This window comes from Ursus americanus, chromosome 7 (genome assembly GCF_024610735.1).
Source record: "Ursus americanus isolate L20-20 chromosome 7, mUrsAme1.1.p, whole genome shotgun sequence".
NCBI classification, from domain to species: Eukaryota; Metazoa; Chordata; class Mammalia; order Carnivora; family Ursidae; genus Ursus; species Ursus americanus.
In genome coordinates this window covers 11,491,904-11,512,978 of record NC_142133.1, presented here as the reverse complement: position 1 = coordinate 11,512,978, position 21,075 = coordinate 11,491,904, and the positions used below count along the sequence as shown (strand labels likewise).

The 21,075-nt window shown below is 44.0% G+C and overlaps 1 protein-coding gene across 6 annotated transcripts in view; it reads left to right on the top strand.

Moving 5' to 3' along the window:
* The window catches only part of VWA3B (von Willebrand factor A domain containing 3B), a 218,793-nt gene extending 198,170 nt beyond the window's left edge, over positions 1–20,623 (top strand). For 4 of the 6 annotated variants that reach the window (XM_045771786.2, XM_045771785.2, XM_045771784.2 and 1 more), the window contains 4 exons: positions 5,294–5,418; positions 6,694–6,831; positions 9,047–9,147; positions 19,525–20,623. In XM_045771786.2, the coding sequence (XP_045627742.2) occupies positions 5,294–5,418; positions 6,694–6,831; positions 9,047–9,147; positions 19,525–19,879 (719 nt within the window). In that variant the 3' untranslated portion in view covers positions 19,880–20,623. The remainder of the gene's footprint in view (positions 1–5,293; positions 5,419–6,693; positions 6,832–9,046; positions 9,148–19,524) is intronic. The other 2 variants (XR_015725134.1, XM_045771783.2) reach the window with 2 other exon arrangements.
* Positions 20,624–21,075: the final 452 nt, after the last annotated feature.

Below are 21,075 nucleotides of genomic sequence, written 5' to 3'. Positions count from 1 at the left end.
GACTCTAGACCCCTATCTCTAATTGCTTCCAATTGCTAAAGTTGTCAGAAAAGCAATTTTCTAGAGTCTCAGGAGGAAATCTGTCTGGAGATAGAGATTTTTGAGACATCAACACATAAGTGTCATTGATATGGGAAGGGCCTGTAGGGAAAAGAGAGCTTAGGGAGAGAGCCCTGAGGAAGAGCCCTGGTGAAGAAAGATGATACCGTAGAAACATAGCCCATCTTGCGTAGGCATTATCTGTCAATCACCAGTTAAAAGAATCATTCTTTATTAATTGAATTTCATTGAATCTTATTTTAAGTAGGAAAAAAATACTTCAGGAGTTTTGGTTTCCAGCAGGCATATGTGGAGAACTGACAGCTAGGACATTTTCTTTGAAATTCACTAGATGTGCTTTGAAGCTGATTGGATGAGAGTAATTAAATATGGATTGGAGCATTCGAGGTGAGCTCATAGGCCAAGGCACAAAACTCTTCTTTGCAAGAGCAGGGCCAAAAAACCTTTCCTTTCTCTGGGACCCAGGTTTTCTGGGCAGCAATTGGGGGGGGGGCATCCCTACTTGATTTTCTGAATTGGAGCCCCAGAGAGGGGTCTGAAGCTAATTTGGCCGTTGAATGGATGCAGGAAAGGACAGGCTTCCAAATGGCTGCATTAGGGCTTGGGATTAGTTCGCTGGCCAGGGTTCTGGAAAAAAAGTAGACTGGCTCAAACTTTTCTTCCACACCATTCTCGTGTGCTAAGAAATGCCAAAGACCTGCTGCCAGTCCGAGGAAGTCAAGGAAGCAGGTGCACCATGGCCACATGCAATTCCTGAGATCATGTCAGCAATCATTACTGCCCTGTTTTGTTTTTGTTTTTTCTTTAAATATGCAATTGGAGGCAGAGGGTGCTCACCACCAATAGTTGGGATCTGGCTATTTGAGAATTTTTAATTTGTGGCTGTGATTAAACTCAAGTCTGTGTGGAGGAAATACACATTTGAATTTAGTCCTATAATCAGTAATTCAGATTAGTGGCTAGTTAGTAAATACTGACTCAGACAAATTAAGTGATCAGGCCTGTGTTCCTGGATGTACTTCATTTTTGTTCCCTCTTCCTCCCTAATGTCAGTGAATCTTTAATTGGGAATTTCAACCCAACTCATAGAGTTATTTTTTATAAAAAAAATAACTTCAAACTTACAGGAAAGTTGCAAGAATAATAAAACTTTTGTATACTCTTTACCCAGATTTGCCAATGATTAACTTTTGTCGTGTTCGTTTTACCACATTTATCATTTTATTTTATTCCCTTTCTCTCTACTCACCTCACACATACACATTATTTTTTCTGAACTATTTGAGAGTAGTAACATCATCATGCCCCTTTACTCCTTAATGCATCAGTCTCTATTTCTCAAGAACAAGGGTGTTCTCTTAACATATTCATAATAAAGTTATAAGATCTGGGAAATTTAACATTATTATACTTCTGTTTATCTGTATATCTCAATTTTGTTAATTGTCTCAATAGTGACTTTATGTTTTTTGTCTCTAGAAAAGGCTGAGTCCAGAATCATGTTAACATTGAGTTAACATGTCTCCTTATCTAGAGTTATATTCTAGCTTTTCTTATCATTTCTCATGATACTGATGTTATTTAAGAGTAAGATCAATTACTTTACAGAATGTTCCTCAGTTAGCTCAGGCCCCGAGTGTGCATTCCTGGACAGTTTGCTGCCTGAGTGATGGCATGGTGTCATGTCCCTCTCAGGGCATCCCATCCAGAGGCACATGATGTCCATCGGCCTTGTTAGTGACACCACTTGAGATCACCTGGTCGCTATGCATTACTGTTTTCTCCCTTGTAAAAAAGGAAGGCATCAGAAACCAGGGATGTACTGTACGGTGACTAACATAATATAATAAAAAAAAACATTAAAAAAAAAAAAAGGAAGGCCACGTGGAGACTTGTGGAGCACAGCATAATAGTCATCAGTGACACCTTTTTTTGATAACTTTTGTTTGGAGCCTGCTAAACGTTTCTAATGAAAAATATCTGGCTTTGAAATGTACCTTAGTGGTAGGTGGCTTTGGATTAATTGGATCAGAGTGTCTCTCGCTTCAGGCCAGGTCCACACTGGAGCAGAGCTAGCCTGGTTGTTGCTGCCATCGTTGGCAGTCAGGCAGGGATTTCTGTACGGCTGACTTTCTTCCGGGGTCAGTGTGGAACATCTGGATAAGGAATGACTGCGTTGTTCTGAATGGAAGTGACAAACCCATAGTCTGGCTCATTAGGATGCAGAAAGGCAGGGAGGAAGACACATTTCAAAACGTTATTTTAAGTCATTTAAGTCATTTTAAGTCATTTTGCGGGAATCGGGTCCTCCTTCCTGTTCTTCAGTGAAAGGAAGCATATACTTCAGGAAATCCATGGTGATGAAAAGTCTTGAGTTGCAAAATTTCTGCACTATGCCACAGAAACAAGTTACAGTGGAAGAAGAAGGCAGGTGGCCGAGGCGGGGGAGGAGGAACTGAATACCTGCTCAGGTGTCAGAAAATCCCAAGTTTTTATTTATTTGAAGTCTGCCTTTTTCCTCTACTAGCTATGTGACTAGAATCACTGAAGTTCTCTGAGCCTCAGTTTCTTTATCTTCCCGAATGACATTAAAACAATTAGAACCCCCATAAGATTGTTGTGTAGATTAAATATGGTCGTGTACAGTGTTTTCTAAATTGGAGAGTGTGAATTGCATGTAAAGAGTTTTTCTCTCATCCCATGTGAGAGCTTTTCTTGAGAGAGAGAAACAACTCCTGTCCTCTGCTGGGGGTCGAGGGAGGTGCTTGCAATTCAAAAACTTAAACAGCCGGGGCGCCTGGGTGGCACAGCGGTTAAGCGTCTGCCTTCGGCTCAGGGCGTGATCCCGGCGTTATGGGATCGAGCCCCACATCAGGCTCCTCCGCTATGAGTCTGCTTCTTCCTCTCCCACTCCCCCTGCTTGTGTTCCCTCTCTCGCTGGCTGTCTCTATCCTGTCAAATAAATAAATAAAATCTTTAAAAAAAAAAAAAAACAACTTTAACAGCCATTTAAAAACCTTAACAGCAGTTCAAAGAGGCAAAAATTAGCCCAGGGAGGCTAGAAAGGAAACCTCTGAGGCTGAAGGAAGGAGAGAATATGATGAATAGATGTGCAAGAGCACCTTCAGTGGAGCGGGGCAGGTGGAGGGGCTGCTTTTGGTGAAGCAGAGCTAAAGCCTTCTGCGGGAGATGGAATTTCAGCTGGGCTGAGCATTTCAGAAGCTTATAACCAGAGGCGAAAGCTCCAGTCTCCAGCCTGAGAAATTCCTGTTTGGAGTAAAGATTGAGAACCATTCCTACGTCTTTCATGAAATGAACTGACCTACCTACTTGGAGAATTTCTGCAGTCTGCGACCACCGAGAATGGGCCACATTTTTGCTGAGGGGCTCAACAGGGGCACATTCCCTTTTCTCCAGCCTGAGTACAGGAGAGCCCTCTGGCTGAGGCGGGGGGCCCAACTTGTACCCAAGGAAGGTGACTGGGATCGCCAAGCCTCCACTGGGAGGAAGCCCAGGCCCCCGAATTGGTTCCCGGAGACATTTCAGAGCCAGGAGACACAGTCTCGCCCCTCTGGGGTTGAGGACAAAGAGAAACTGCAGCATAAGGGAAAACAAAATTCGATGCTGATCTTGAATCAGGACTTAGGTGGAGAAGGAGCAAAGGCAGAGGCTGAGCCATGACTCGACAGGCCCACTCGCAGTCCTCCAGCTTCCAGACCCCAGCCAGCCAGGCTGTCCACAGGGCGAGGCTGGTTCTGACATTGGGCGGGGAGACACGGCACTAATTTCTGCAGGAGAGCGAAGGCCCACTTCCACAGAGCTTGTACAGAGAAGAAAACAATGGAAGGAACTAAAAAGAGGTTGTAACGTACCAAAAAGTCGAGATCTAATCATGTGGAGCAGGGCTTGGCAGGGTTTTCCTGTAAAAGACGCATAGCATATGGTTTAGACTTCGTGGCGATCCAGTCTCTGTCACAGCTACTCCACTTAGGCAAACACCTGAAACCCTGCCTCGCAGGGGTATGAGTAGACTCTGCTAAGTCCCAGAGGCTGAGAATTTGAGGAGGATCACTCTGGCCTGTGTGGCCATCGTGGCAGCCCAGGACCTTTGCCGTGAACCCGGGAGGGGGTAGGGGATTGTGAGCATTGTCCTCAATTAGCAGTGGTTCCTCACTGCCTCCCTAATAGGAATTCTTTCTAAAAAGCAGTGTTTGTCTTTCTAATTAAAAGGATAAAGTCAGTTTATGGCAGCAAATATGTGAATCATATATAAAGAATATTTCAAAAACCAAATTGAACATTTTAATCCAATGAGAAAACACACACCAGTGGAATGGTTTTCGCTTGTTGTGTGTATGTGTGCGTTAAAAAAAAAAACCAAAAAAACAAAAAACCCATTTAAAACAAGAGACATGAACTCAAGATGAAAACACCAGCCATTTCTTTGCCACATCAGAGGCCATGGGACTTTGCCAAGGTAAGCGTGTGAGCTGGGGCAGCAGTGCCAGGCCCTGGTGTCCTGGGAGCCCCGGGGCGACACGCCCATTTCTCTCTCGGAGTTGGAGTCTGACTGCAGCTTTACTGCCTGGGGAAGTGTCCCTGTCATAACTTCCCTTACTATTTATAATCCCTCTATGATAGGAAAATAAATCTCAACTAGGATAAGTGATAAAACATGTGAACCTTAAAACGGGTTGTTTTTTTTCCTTTTGTAATCATTCCTTTGTTCCTTTTTTTGGTAGTGCATTTTAAGGGAAGCTGTGGGATGTGTTCAGCCTAGTTAGTTTTTCATTTATCTAATATTAGATGAAAAGTTGACGATGAGCATTCCTATTTCCTTTTACTTTCACAATTTAACAACTCTGATTTTCTGTATGCGAGGAGTATAGAAGGAAATATGGCTAAAGTAAGTAAATAAGGAAATCAGATAGTAGGAAGTACCCAGGAAGAGGATATTTGTTTCTAGGAATGATGTTCTAGTCAGGATTGCTGCTGGTGATGCCGGACAAACGAGCTTCTGCGTGTTCTCTGGGCTTCTCAGCCGAGCGGGTGCTCCAGAGCAGAGCTGTGCTCTTCGCCACTTTGAGCCGGTCAACCCCAGTACGCATTGTACAGCATCCAGTGTTACCTCCTGGAGAATTCAAAGGGGCATACTGATTTAAACAGACGGTGCAAGCCTAGGAGAATAGGCTTACTTGTCTTCATATTATATTTTAAATTTAATTCCTTTCAGGGGTTGTGAAGAAGTGTGTGAGCCCCACCCATGCACTGGTGGGTTTCAGGTACGGAGACACCAAGGTTGTGCCCACCTCGTTCATCACGCCTGTCGGGGGTGCCATGCCCTGCCCACTGCTCCAGGTACCTGCTTCAGCGATCTTTTCTGGGGACCCTTTCCACCATCCCCACAGTTGTGGAGAACAGGATGGCCAGGCCACTGTTGGGCCTTTGCTGAACATCTGGTTGGGCTCCTCCAAGGAGCCTGAGTTTGGGCAGGAAAAGCAGTGACCCCTGTTCATATGGCCCCTTGCCTGGCAACTTTTTTGCTCCACCTTGATCTGCTAACACCCTGGTAAGGAGCCTCATGACTGCGTAGACTTGCTTGCATTGGCCCCTGTGGCCCTTGTCGCTTTACAGACAGTAGATGCACAGGGAAGAGAGCTGCTGCAACTGCTAACGCCCTTGAAACTTTAACTGCCAAAGATTATGTTAAAACCAATTTAAATAACAAGGGCAGAGGTAGAGCTTTCCTTGACCTTGTAGTTGGTTATTGCCAGACCTTGATGCCATAATGCAGTTACCCACCCCCCCCACCCCCCCCCCCCGTACAAGCATTCCACAGGTGAGCTAAGTTGATGTGTTCTCATCTGCATATAAATCCATAAAAGCTGGGCAGCATCTGGCCCATCCTTCCCAGCCCCCAGGCCAGAGGGGAGACAGAAAGCCTCCCAGAGCTCCAGCACTGCTGTTTCTTGGACAGCGGGAGCCAGGAGGAAAAGCACCCCATGAGCACCCATAGCATGCCACGGCGGTTGTCTGTCAGCACCTCCCTGGCCAGACCCAGAGCACCCACCGGTCTGCTTTTCCCCTTACACTTGGTCCTGTCCATCTGACATGTGCCCAGCAACCTCCGTATGCCCCTTCACAAGATTTTCTTTCTGCTAGAAGCTGCTTGTAACTTTTGCCGGTGGATTCCAGGTATGTGCTTTGGAACAACATTAAACAAACCTGCTGCTTTCCATTGTCTGGGTGACAGCCCATCAGATATATGAGGACACTGTTCCTGTCTCTCCCTGGTCTTTATGTGAAACAGGTTCCTTCAGCCAGTCTTTGTAGGATATGGTTTCCAGACCTCTTGCCAGCTTGCTAGCTGCCCCCTCACCCCGGGATCCTTGTCAGGGGAAGAAGTCCTGCGAAAACTGAGGCTCCCTTAAACTGCAGAATTCCAGCTGTGGCCCAGTGAGCCTGGGGAATTTTGAAACTATTGACTCTTTCTTAGCTGAGAAAAAATATGCATTTGAATTATAGCATCAATACTTGCTAATCACCTTGGGTATTTTTGAACAGGCTTCTATTGACATTGCTTATAAGATCTATAAGCAAGATATTTGCTATGATGTACGTTCTCATCTACAGGTTGGAGATTATGTCTTTGCCAAAATTGCGATACCCAATGGATTTGACTTCTACGTCCCTGCCATTGTCATAGCACTTCCGAATCAGGATGTGGCCGATGATAAATTCTACACAGTTTTGAAGTGTAACAACCGGAGAGTAAGTAGACTTTCATTGAGGAAAGGGCTTTCTCACTAGGTAGAAATGGGGCTTCTTTCCCCCCCTGCCATTCTTCTGGACAATGCCTCGCTCTTTCCTGGCATTGCCAAATCCCCTGAAGGAGTGGCTTGCCTACCTGTATCTGTTGCCACTCCTTACGGTTCGGATTCTGCCCGCTCTGCAACACAAGATCTGCCCACGCTGAGGTCGCCACGGTCCCCTAACTCCCTCATCGAATGGCCTTTTTGGCTCTCCTTCCGCATTTGACAACTGGGGAGGCTCAGTCCGGTTCTTTACTGTCGTCCCCAGTTGTTACAGCACCTTTCTCTCTCTCTTCCTTCCCTGCTGCTTCTCAGCCTGCTCTGTTCCCCTCCCTGGCCTCCCTATGACTTTCCCTAAATGCTTTAGAAAGTCTCTTTATCAGTTTACAGATCTGCTGATGTCACTTGTCTGCATGATGTCCCCCGTCTCTCTCTCTCTCTCCTCACTCTCTCTGTCTCTCTCTGTCTCTCTCTGTCTCTCTCTGTCTCTCTCTCTCTCTCTCTCTCTCTCTCTCTCACACACACACACACACACACACACAGATACGCTTCTCATCAACCTCAAGGAAAAGTCCAGCCTGACCCCAGGGTGGCCCCAGCCCCATGGAAGTCTCACTACTTCCTGAATAAAATACAGTGGTTTTCTCCAAGCCCCTACTCTTTCCTTCTTCCTGGACCACCCCCCATCCTCTCTCCAGAGAAACTCCTGTCACAGGAAAGACTCTGCCCAACTGTCATGTCCTGCTGAGGCCCTCAGGGTTCCTCTGCACGCTGTACTTCCCCCTTCCCACATGGGCTTCCTCACCAACTCCCAACCGACTTCCTTAAAGACAGGGACTATGGCCTATTCTTCTTTGTAGCCCCAGCACAGCCTCTGATGAAGAGAAGGTTCTCAAAATTGCCTTTTAAATTACTTACGTGAATGACATTTCTAATGGAAATAACATTGTCTTGATGGACCATTTAATATGCCTGGAAAATAGACTAGCAAGCAAAAAGCTAGAAACAAAATACTAGTGGCTAACTTTATAAAGCACTTATTACGGTCCTGTCCATCAGGTACTAGTCAGGTACTTTATAGTGAATGCTCAAAACACTGTGAACAGGTACAATCATTATTCCCATTTTCAGATAAAGAAACTGAAGCAGAGAGGTTAAGTCACACACAGGGTAAGGGGGACAGTGGGCATTTGAACCCAGCCAGTCTGGCTCCATGGCCTATATTCTGAATCTCTGTGCCCAATTGCCTAGTATACAGAATAAAAATATCCAGTTTTTGACTATAGCATGAGGCATATCCATCAGGAGAGGGGTCATGGTAAAGGAATTTTGGAATTAAAGGCAAAGGGCAAAGACCATCAGAGCTAATGGCCCCAGAAGCAGTTTCCAATCTGATAGAACAGGAGAAAGGGATAACTTCTCATCAACCCAAGGGGGGAAGAAAGACTTTAAGAGAAAAAAGGACCTTCCTGGAGCTATTTGGATGACAGTAAAAAATGGTCTAGAGGACAATGGGTGGGAAGCTTTTCTGACATGAGGCACCACTCTGGGGATATCTACTAGGCAAGAGAGGAGAAAGCAAATCAAGGGACATTTGAAGAGATGACCCTGGGCATGCCCCAGCGTGTAGGGAGAGATGAAGCAGTTGTTCTAGGGTCCCCGAGAAAGAACATCAAAGCCCAGGAGGGACCTTGGAAATTACCCACGGGGCAGTCAGGCCCTGGAGACTAGAGCGACATGGTCGGGGGTGAGACACTAAAGACAGTTCTGGTAGAGATTCACGGGGGTGAAGGTGGCACATTTGGCAGGGGGTGGTAGTTATAGTTGCTGAGTCTAAGAAAGAGATGGGCAAGGCGGAAGTAAGGGAGATAGGACGGTGGTTCTGTGGAGGGATGTGCGGGTGTGCGTGCGCGTGTGCGTGGACAGCCACATGTATCTTACGTGGATGGCCTCGCATGTGATCCAGGATACGGAGAAATGACCAGGAGGACTTTCCATGACTTTTACTCAGCATATAATTATCAAACCAGACTCATTTGGCTGTCCTCTTAAGTGTCACCCTGAATAGGATAATGGCTAGCATCTATTAAAATGGATTGAGCTAAAACAAAATTACATCTAAATTGTGGACATTTCTGATTAAAGTTGCATGAACTCTTGTTGTATTATTACAGGAATTTTGCCCTCGGAGTGCACTTATTAAGATCAGCCAAAACAAGTATGCTCTCTCTTGCTCTCATATAAAATCACGCCCAATTCAGGAGGATCCAAAAGCGTAAGTAGACCCAACTTTTTATACTCCCTGAACTTTATTTATATCTTGGCACCTTTAATCTGTTTCTCCAAATACTTGGGCAGAAAAGCAGAGGTGGAGGACCTCCTGCTTAATATGTCATTCTATGATTATTATTCCATCAACATCACACCTCTTACTTGCTGGTTATTTGTCTGTCTGGTTCTAATCCCAAATGCAACATTATTTTACTGACTCCTCAGAAAAACATTCAATCCTGTCATGAACTTGAAGGAATTGTTCCCCTTTTACTTGTAAGGGTTCAAGGGCTTCTAATGAAGTCTCACCATAAAGCAAAAGTTAGATTCAGTTGCATTTGGCACCAATCAACCGGCTGTTTCTTCCCTTGCTGGGGAGTGAGAATGAGGTGTTGGCCCTGGCTTGCCTGTGCCCAGGTGAGAGTGAGTGGGTGGGTGGGTGGGTGGGTGAGTGGTGGTTTCCAGGGGCTACAGTAGGTTGAATACATTTTCATCTGAGGAAGTGGGATTGCTAAAACCTGGAAAGGGAGATTAAAGCAAAGTCAGTAAGAAGCAGCTGAGGCCTAGAAAGCAGGCAAAAACTGAAGTCCATGGGGCCAATGGGGGGCATCACAGCTGGAGTCAGAGCTATGACCTTGGAGGCGAAGGTGGATTTTGATCCAAGGGTGGGGGATGGGAACCTGGAACTACCCTCCAACTTCACTTGGAGTTTGTAGGTTGTCTTGGGTGCCAGCCTTCGTTCACCTGATGGCATCACCTTGCACTTCATAAGCAGAAACCATCAGACATTCTCTCCTTTACTTCTCCCCCACCCCCCCGGGCTTGTAGAAACCTTCATCTTTCCCCCTGATGTCAAAGTACCTTCTCTCATCCAATGCTGACCTGCTTACCAGGCTCCAGAGCCTGTCCCCACTACCTGATTCTTGCTCCATCCTGGATTCTCTCCTATCTCCCTGGATCTTCTCCTGATTCCTTCACCCAGCAAAAACCCAAGTTTGCCTCCACTGTTTACACACATGCACAAATGCATGCATGCACACCCCCAGTCCTAAATCCATCGAGCTTCCTTGGTTCGGCAGTATGATCTGGCATCCTCCCTCCCTTCACGGCAGCACTGTATGTGGACAGTCTCATAAGCTGATGTCTCCCCTTTCTTGCCTTCTCTTCCCTCCCTGAGGAGCCTTGGGTATTGGCTTCCCCCCTTACCCCCATGTGAAGTTGTTCCCACAGGGGCCACTCAAGACCTCTCACACTTTAACACTGACTGTGCGTGCTGTTTCAATCTACCGTCTATTTGACTCTGTCAACCACCCCTCCTCCTCCTCTTGAGACCTGTCATGGCTCCTCCTCCCTCTGGATTTCCTCCCTGCCCGATTTCAACCACATCCCTTGCTTCCATGACTTCATTTACACTAAGGACCTCATATCTCCCTCTCTACCCCAGATCATGCCTGTGCTCTGGCATCAGAATCGTAGCTTCTGAGAGTAGGACCTGGGATGGAATTCGCTAAAACCTCCCCCATTGGTTGTAACTGCAGACTCGGCTGATCGTAACTATGATAGAAAGGGCTTTGGAAGCTAAGGCCTGAGCTCCTATCCCAGCCCCACCCTCACTTAGTTTGTGCCCTGGGGCAGGTTGCTTGTGATCTCGGAGCTTGTTTGCTCACAACAGGATTAGGGCAGTGTGCGGATTGGAGACGGTTGTTGTGTACTTGGGGTAAAGCCGGTGCTCAGCCCATGGCGGGAATCCTGTTATTTCCAGCCACCCGCCTGAGTGTACAGAACCTCAAATTCAGCACATCTAATACTGAAATCATAGCTCTCCACAGACTCACTCCCATCTCTGCCTTTCCTCACTCAGTTCTCTCTTCCACCGGCACTCCCAGAGTTGTCCGTGCAGAAATTTGGTCGTCATCTTTGGCTTCTTCTTGCCCTCACCCACTCTACCCCATGGGTCTCCAAGTTACGGTTCTAATTTGCAAATATTTCTCAGCTCTGCTGGACCTGTGCTGCCTTAGGTCAGGCATCTCATTTCCTGAGGCCCCTGCCTTTGTCCTCCTGCCAATAGTCCCAGCCCTCTTCTGGACAGAGGGGCTGAGCAGAAGACTCTTCCTCTCCTGCAAATCTGCTCTGGCCCTCCCCCCACCTAAAAAATTCTTCAGTCTCCTTCCCATGCCCCTTCTTATTCTAATTTGGCCTCTTGTGGGTCTGACCCAGGCCTGTCCCCCTATCCTCACCTCTCCCTGTCTACCCCCCAACCAACCTCCCACAAGCCTTCTGCACACTAATCATACTAAACTACTTGTAACTTTTTCCCCATGCCGTGCTCTTCAGGGCTCTGTGCTGTGTAGCCCTCCCTGGAATGTTATGCTCTGCCTTTGGCCACCAAGGAACTCTAGCACTGACCTCAAGCATCACCATCACTATGTCTGGTACTAAACGCCAGCCGTCCTATGCACTGAGGTGATCCCACTGCATCCTGTAGAGGTTTTCATTACAGAGATTTTCCCTTGTGTTGGGCCATGTACTTTCTCAATTTCTCACTCCCGTTAGGCACGTGTCCTTGAAAGCAGGTGCCAGGTTCTGTCCGCTTCTAAATTATAGCTTCAAGGTCCAGCTCTTAGGATGTGCTCAATGACTATTTGAAGAATGAACCAGTGAAAAATAAAGACTAGTGGATGCCCAGCAGTGTTCCTTGAGAGGTGCGTGGTTTCACAGAGAATCTGTATTATTGTTGAAAATATACACTACCATCCTTCATTCTCTTCTAGATGAATATAATGTTCATTTAAAATTATAGCACAATTTTTGTTAATCTAAAATCCTACTCAAAATGATATCCAAATGACAGCACATTTTAAAGGAATATGAATAGATATGTCTAGGTATTAACCATTTTCACTAAATTCAACATTATCAATCCTATTTTAATTAAAATTCAATTATTTCTGTGTTTTGAAAAGCCTGAAATTGTTTTCTATCTTAGTCCTGCCCCAGGCCTTATTTAAAGCTCTTAGCTGCTGATTATCTACCCCAGCTTCTAGGGCTTTACACAGCGGAAGTGTGCATTGACTCTCTAGTCTCCCCATGGCAACTTCCATTGTTGGTTTGCTCTAGCTCTCTGTCCTAGCAAGAGACTGCATTTAATTCTCTTAAGCACAGGTCACGCCCAACCTGCTAAATTCAGAGTTTAATCTCTCTCTGTTTCCATAATCAGAGCTGGCAGGTGTGAGCACACAGACTGAAGGTGGTAGGTCTTATTTTGTATCTCCGCTGGGATTTCCTTCTGGTAGGTCCTTTCTCATCAGGAGCACTTCCTCACTTGCTTTCTAAGGTACCATCTCCCTTTGGTTTGTCTTTAGTAAGCCTTCACATCACTATACCAAATGAGACCATTAAAAAACAATCCTGGTGCTTTTTCTCAGGGGCTACTTAAAGAAATGTGCTATAGCTTGCAACTCCAACACAACAGCATTTGACTTAATTTAACTTTAAAAGATTAAATCCATGATAACCATCTATTTGGGGTTGGTCAGACAGGGTTTCATGGCCCCAAGCATGAACCGGGATACCAGATACTCAGCTCTCTGTCTTCTGTACCTCTGCTTTTTCTTTGTTCTTGAGGCCTTCAGTTGTGGGTGACAGGATATTTCCTGCAGGGCCCTCTTCCAGTTCCTAACTGAGGGCAACACACAGTGAAAGACAGGAAGGGGAAGTATTTGGAGGATAAAGAGTTCGCAACTGATTGAATATGGTCAAAGATGATGCCTAGTTTTCTTTTCAGCTTAAAATTTGACACCTAAATGATTCTTGAGGACTTTTGTCCTCCATCATCCAGTATGTGACCCATATTGCTAAATTCCAAACAACTAGTTCTTAAAGGAGAGAATCTTAGTATCACCATATTTACAATGTGAAATCAAGGGAGGCTCTTACTGGTTTGATTTTCTCTTTCCTCACCACAGGATGAGTGCATTTTCTGGCAGCACAGCTGAGGGAGGTGTGCCTTCTGAGAGTGTGTCTGATGGAGGGACATGATTACTCTTGCCTTACCTACCTTCAGTGATGTCCCTGAGCTTTTTTCTACACTTCATGGCATAGAGATGTCTGTTCAGCGTGAAAATATTCCCTCTAACTTTCCCTGTTTAGAGAATACACATGTAATTTCTCCTAATTCCAAGATGGAAGCCGCCCAGGAGGAATTTCCCCCCATTTGGCATCCTCCCCCCTTGCCAGGCAGAGAACTCCCAGCAGAGTTGTTCCCTGACTCCTCCCCTGGAATCCTGTTCCTGTCAGCAGGCTGCAGCCTCCACTGGGGGTGTTGTAGGGCAAGCATGCCTAGTGGGTTTGATGCTCTGACTTCTGGTTTTCTCCAGTGAAGGGAAGGCCTCTACCAGGCACTACTCAATCACCCACCAAGAGGTTGGTTGAGTACAAGCTGGGGACGACGTGCTCCTCCAGACAAGGTGCCTCTGGCAGGCCTCAGCTAAATCCCGGTCCTTGGCGCCATGTAGCTGGCTGGATATCCCTCCCAGCCATAGCTGGGATCCATCCTCTATTCTTGACAGAACAAGGCTTGAGCAAATTACTCCTGAGTCTCTTCCTTAAGAAGACTCACTTTGAGGGAGTTGGATTTCTTGAAAAAATTAGCAACATTCTAAATGTGATCAGGAAAGCCAGATAGCACTAATCCTTTTCTCTGCTCCAAAAAATTCTGAAGGAAATTGCTGGGCACTGAGATCCTGAAGGCAAGGAGTGTTCTCTTCTTGATGTGTGGTTGTAGTTGTGTGGCCTTGGGGACATGGTTGTGTATGAGTCTCTGGAAAGGGAGATCACTCTCCTAGGGCTCAGATATGTTTTATCTGGGTCTGTGGTCAGCTCCCAGTTCCTGAATGTTAGCCTCTCGTTGTCTCTCTTTGAACAGTTGAATCATTTTCTATCAAGCCATTTGGGTTTAGGAATATGTCCCAAAGGAAATCATAATCCCATGTTGGTTAATATTCCTCCCTTTCCTCCGTGTAGTGTGGCCTCACATCATCTTCTTAACAGCAGTGATGTTAAGTTGTTGACTGAAACCTCAAGATTCAGGGCTGACCCTGACATTACATGAGATGAATCACTTCCCGTAATCTTGCCCAGTCTCTGCTGACTATTTTTCCCTTAGAAGGAGCTGTCATCTGAAATCGTTAAGCCTCAGTATGTCATTAGCTCCCTTGTCCCTTCCGGTCAGATTAGGAGCCCTGTTTCCTAGGCTAGAGCAAAGCCCTGAAAAATAAGCAGTTCAACAGCAAACCGTGTCTGTGAATGTCCCATATTTTCTGGAGGGACAAATGCCATTGCCTATTTTCAGAAAGAGTGCTGTGGTGCCCTAGTATGGGAACAAGAGAGCACTGAGAGTCATAGAGATTTGTTAGCCCTGAGGGACAGTGGTAACAATTTGGATGGCAATCGCCTTTTGTATCAGTCTCTCCATTTTCTGCCCCTTCCATTGTTAAAACTCAGGCATCTTGTGGTCTTCATCAAACATCAGGTCCTCCTGTTCTAAGACCAGCTTTCTGACAGACACTTAGGGCAGAAAAGAAATGAGTCCATAGAGAACCAGCGAGAATAGACCAAGCTGATGAGCTAACAGTAATCAAGCGGGTGAGGAGGGATTTGACCCAAGGAAAGTGTGGAATAGGTGCTCTCAGCACTTTCTTCCCTGGAGTGGAGTGAACTGCATCTGAAGAACCAGGGAAGGCACAGTGCCTGCCTTCCCTCATCTTACCCCTACTCTCTGACACACGCATATGTAATTTTGACCTGTTTATCACATTATTTAAACAAACCTGTAGCCTAAAATAATTAATAGGACACTGAATCTTTCTTGGTTTTGGCATCAGAAAAGACAAAAGAAAGCCATTTATTGTGCCTTTCCAAGTGTGCTGATGGGTAACGTCCACTGGCTAGAGTCAGGAGCATAGCCACCTTCCCCTTTCCTCAGAGTGGATTTGGGCCACGCAGAGTGAGGGTGCATGGTGGGGGGGAGGCATTGGATAAGAGCTCTCACATCGGATTCACACCTACCCTGTTCCCCCTCCTGCAAGGGGACATTTCCTTGTGGAATATCTTGAACTAGGTCGACATCAGTCATTCTGGAGAGTAAAATGGGGTAGCTGAGCCAGCATCTGCTTACTTGATGTAAAGGCTTTTCCTTGATCACAATTCTGGTCTGCTTTTCATTCTGATCATGACAGCTTGCCTATGTTTATTCTTGTTTCAAAAGTATGCATAGTTAATATAAGTCAGAAATTAAAAGCAAAAATAATATACAAACCAGCCATAGTCCCACATGTCAGAAGTAATCACCATTTATATTTTGACATATATCCTTCTAGAGTGTGTTTTCTCTATGTTGATTATTTTTCTTCAAAATAAAAATTTTTGTTTCCCCTTATCATTTATGACAGTTACAAAATTTTTTTTAAAATGTGGAGTAAGTGACAATCCTACTGGAATTCTTTTCCCTTGAGGCAACTATTAACAGTTTGATGGAAAGGTTTCTAATTATCTTTGTGTTCACCATCTTAATAACAACAGGAAAATGTAACACACATTGTTTGTGACTTTTTTCCCCACTTAACAACATATTACTTGCATTTTGGCATGACAAGGACACCATTGTTTCATTATTGCCTACTTAGAATGTAATTATACAGATGGTGCGCGATTTATGTGACCAATCCCCTACTGAAGGCTAGACATGTGTTGCTTCTTCAGTTTTCCTGCTCTTCTTCCTGGGTATCTTTCCGTGATCGTCTTCCTGGTATCCTTCAGGTAGGCAGGTCAGCCTCTCTTCTACCTTCATCTTTGGGTGCCTTTCTCTCTACTTTCCATTCCTCCTTCCTGTGGCTCTTCTTTCTGAGAGGTTATGGGTGGTAGACTGGACTGTGACCAGTCTGATACATGGGAAATAGAGGACATCTCTGAAAAGGAAATAGAACATATCAACTTAGTCTGCTCGGGGGGGAGGCAACAATGTGAGGTACAGTTGATGGGAATGTAGTAGGTAGGTTTTTATGTTCTTTTTTATTTTCATTTTTTAAAGATTTATTCATTTGTTAGAGAGAGGGAGTGCAAGCATGGGGAGGGGCAGAGGGAGAGGGAGAGAGAGAATCTCAAGCAGGTTCCCCACTGAGTGCGGAGCCTGACTTAGGTCTCATACCCTGAGATGATGACCTGAGCCAAAGTCAAGAGTTGGACACTTAACCAACATGCCCTTGTAGGTAAGATTTTAGATTTTACAAAGTGGGGGTGGTCTTACAACCTTGCTGTGTGTTTTCAAGAAGAGTCTCTAAGAACCCAGCCTTACAAAACTTACACATCCACATAGGTGCTTGCCTCATATTTCAAGATAATTTTGTTTGTGGCCTCCTGGGACGCTTTCTCTAATGTTACTGTGGTTGCTTGGGCCATTTATTTTTATTGTGGTAGAATACACAAATCATAAAATTTACCATTTTAACCATTTTTAAGCACACAGTTCAGTGGCATTAAGTACGTTAACATTGTTGCGCAACCATCACATGAGCCATCCCCGAATTTTGTCATCATCCCAAACTGAAACTCTGTACCCATTGAACACTAGCTCCTCATTCCCTCTCCACACTAGCCCTTGGCATCCACCACTTCACTTTCTATCTCTCTGATTTTGACTAGTCTTTGTATATCATATAAGTGGAATCATACAGTATCTGTCCTTTGTGACAAACTTATTTCACTTAGCAGAATGTCTTCAAGGTTCATCCATGTTATAGCGTGTGTCAGCTTTTCCTCCCTTTTTAAGGCTGAATAATATTTTATAATAATAATAGCTTATCATATGTATATACCACAGTTTGTTTATCCAGTCGTCTGTTGGTAGACAGTTGTGTAGTTTCCACCTTTTGGCTATTGTGAGTAATGCTGCAGTGAACATGAGTGTACATATCTGTTTGAATCCCTACTTTCCTCCTTGTGGATACAGACACAGAAGCAGAGTTGCTGGATCATATGGTAATTCTATTTTTAATATTTTGAGGAATTGCCACGCTGTTTTACACAGCAGCTTTGCCATTTTATATTTCACCAACAGTGTGCAAGGGTTCTAGTTTCTCTATGTCCTTGCCAACATCTGTTATTTTCTGGTTTCACTTTTTCTTTTCTTGATAATAGCTATCCTCATGAAGGCCATTTTTAATCCCTCCTGGGAATTACCTCTTGAGCCTTTGAGTGAATCCTTAATAACATGTGGTGAATCTTGATCCTTTGAAGAGGGATTTGATTGATATAATTTTCTCTTTAGAAATAACCAAAAATCTTCTCCCACTCTTAAGTTTTTCTTTGTAATTTCCAAAAGTATCTGAAGAGCAATGTCAGAAGTTATTCAGAGTGAAGTCTGGGTGATCAAGATGATAGATACTGATTATGGGAACAAAATAAGGTTTAACACCAGGCAATTGGTGTTTTTAACTCATCCTGAAGGTCCTGAAAAAGGCAAGTTCCCAAAATGGTGTGCCATGAGGGCATGGCTGGAATGAAGTCATGAAGTTCCCAAGATCCCTTCTTTGAAAGACAACAGTTCTGGATAAATAAACTGATCAATATATTTTCTTTTATTTTTTTATACCCTTTGACCAACATCTTCCCATTGCCCCCACCCACTCCCCCAGCCCCTGGTGGCCGCCATTTTATTCTCTGTTTCTATGCCACATATAAGTGAGATCACACAGTATTTGTCTTTCTCTGACTTATTTCACTTAATATAATACCCTCAAGGTCTACCCTTGTCACAAATGGCAGGGTTTCTTTTTTATAGCTAAGTAATATTCCATTGCTTATGAATGTGGCACATTTTCTTCATCCATTCATACACTGATGAATAATTAGGTTATTTCTTTATTTTGGCTATTGTGTATAATGCTGCAGTGAATATGGGGCTACAGATATTTCTTTGAGATAGTGATTTAGTTTCCTTTGGGTATATACCCAGAAGTGGGATTGATGGATCATATTTTAGTTCCATTTTTAATTTTTTGAGGAGATTCCATACGGTTTTCCATAGTGACTATACCAGTTTACACTCCCATTAACAGTGTACAAGGGCTCACTTTTCTCCACATCTTCAGCAATACTCGTTATCTCTTGTCTTTTTGACAATAGCCATCCTAACAGGTGTAAAGTGATAACTCCTTGAGGTTTTGATTTGTATTTCCCTTTTGATTAGTGATATGAGCATGTTTTCATGTACCTTTTGGCCATTTGTATGTCTGTTCAGGTCCTTTGCCCATTACTTAATTAGATTATTAGTTTGGGTTGTTTTTTTTTTTTTCAGTAATTAGCAACAGTTTATTCTGCAGGATTAGTGATATTAAGTTGTATGAGTTCCTTATATAATTTGGACATTAATCCATTATCCGGTATATGGTTTGCAAATATTTTCTCTCATTCCTTAGGTTGCCTCTTTGTTTTGTTGTTTGCTTCTTTGTTGTGCAGAAGCTTTTATTTTGATGTAGTCCCATTCATTTTTGCTTTTGTTGCTTGTGCTTTTGGTATTGTATCCAAAAAATTATTGTCCGAAACCAGCAGAGGAGTTTTTCCCTTGTGTTATCTTCTAGGAGTCTTATGGTTTCAGTTCTTATTATGTCTATTTCATATTAATTTTTGTAAGTGTTGTAAGATAGGAGCATGTGGATTTCCAGTTTTTCCAATTTGTTGAAAAGACTGTCCTTTCCCCATTGAGTATTCTTGGTTCCCTTGTCAATTATTAGTTGATTATGTTTTTCTATATTTTCTAAATGGTATATTTATTTTCTAAATGGTAAAACTAGCCCTGTGACTTCCTAGTCATATCTAATGCCAATTAAATTAAAAATCATTATGTTTTTTAATTCGGGGGGCTTTTTTCTGATGGTACACCATACAGTAATTAGGGAAACTAAGGATGTAGAAGAGTACCTCTACTGTACAAGCTCCAGCTCAGGATGCCAGGAAAGAACTGGACTATGATGTGGCCAAGCTTATCATCCTGGGGTGGACACAGTTCAATTCTGAGGCATGTCAAGGGACTTCTTGTTCAGGAATTGTTGCTTCACTCACTGACTTGGTCAGGACAGGATTCAAATGACATTAAGTTCTCCATACCACATGAGGCTCCCAGACATCAAAGATCTGTGGAAATGAACTGCGTGGAATAAAGCCCAGCCCAGACTATCAGGGCCCATGGAACTTCTGCAACTCCATTCCACAGAAAGAAGGCCAAGGGACAAAGAGCTGAGAAACACCACAGGGCTGGCTTGGACATCTCTGTAGACAGAGCAGCCAACAAGACCCGGGTAACACTGCTCTCTCTCTCTCTCTGTAGGGAGGATGTGAAAACGAAGAACTCTACTTTCTTAATATGTCCACTCAAAGAAATTGACACTGGGGATTTACGAGAGCTACAACAGGAGAACCCTAGAAAGAAGAAAAAGAAACCTGTCAAGAGGCTGCCTCTCCAGGAGATGGTGTCCTCGGACTCGGATGACTCTTCTCGTGGCATCAGGTCCCAAGAGTCTGACCCCAAGACACACCCCAAGCCCAGGGTGGGAGGGGGACGACATCGCCTGTCTCTGGAACACCCTGAAACCTCTCTCAAGAATAGTGCACTTGAGGTCACTCCCCAGTTTCCGGGCCAGTTTAGTTCCCAGTACAGCAAAAACTCTAACAGCCTTAAATAATGCTGACACCCACCTCCTCAGAGAAGGCTTCCAGCCCGGGGTCTAGGAGTCAGCCAGCCACGCCATCCACCTCAAGCAGCCCTGCCCTTCCCTCCTAGAACCACCAATAGCAGCAAAGGGCTGAGGACCATTGCTGAGAAACCTTAAAGCAGTCTAGTGACAACTATGTTTAAGAGAGCCAGCATTCTTCCAGGGCTGCCCAGACCTCAGCCACTCATCACTGTGGAACTAGTCCCTCTGCTGAGGTAAGGCTGCCCTTCCTTCTACCCATTCCTACCCTGTTTGTAAAACAGATACACTTGTCTGTTATCCCCCACCTGGATCTCTGGTCTGTTTGTGCTTATTGGTTCTGGCTTTTTCTAACCATTCTTTATCCTATTATTTTCCCTGTCCTCACCACACTATACTCAGTCTTTTGGTAAATTCTACATACCCAGAAGTTTAATCTGACAGATTACTGTCATAAGATTTTCAGCTTTTTTTTTTTTTTGGTGGAAGTTAAGGTAGTTATAATCCAAGCCTGCAGTCTTGTTTTAAATTGATTATCTCATCTGAATTAGGTATTTTATCACTTAATGTGAAGACTAAAATTAAGACCTAGTAACTTGTCTGAGATCTGCAAAACAAAATTATTGATTTCTGGCCATTTTTATTGAGCCCTTCCTAATTATTTTTGTCTGTAGTCTGTTGTAGGTACCTCTAATTGAGCGCGGAACCAGAATAAAAACTCTTACGTTGGAAACATTTCAAAACTATTGTATTGTTTATTTATTACTGTTTTCTTTGAACATGTTTTAGCAATGACATCAAAGTATCCACTTCTTTTTATTAATTTCTTAGTAAAATTAGCTTCACTAATTTCAAAAATGAAATAGGTCTCCCAAATTCTCTTTTTCTAGTCAGTAATAGCCCCAGGGCTATATAATAATAGGGTACAGATTATTAATAAGAAAAATATTGGATGCTTTTTGCAAATGGAAAAGATAGATTTTAGAGTATCAGCAAATTTGCAACCTAATTAAAAATGGTGTTTATATACCTGAAAGCTAGGGTGTCACCAGGATTATGGCAAAGAAATTAGAGAAAGCTGCCTCCAAAAATATGAAAGAAAAAGAGACATCAGCTCAGCATCAGGGTAAAAGAAGTAATGTAGGGAAGAAGGAGTTGAAAAGTGAGGAAATGATCCAGAATAAGGT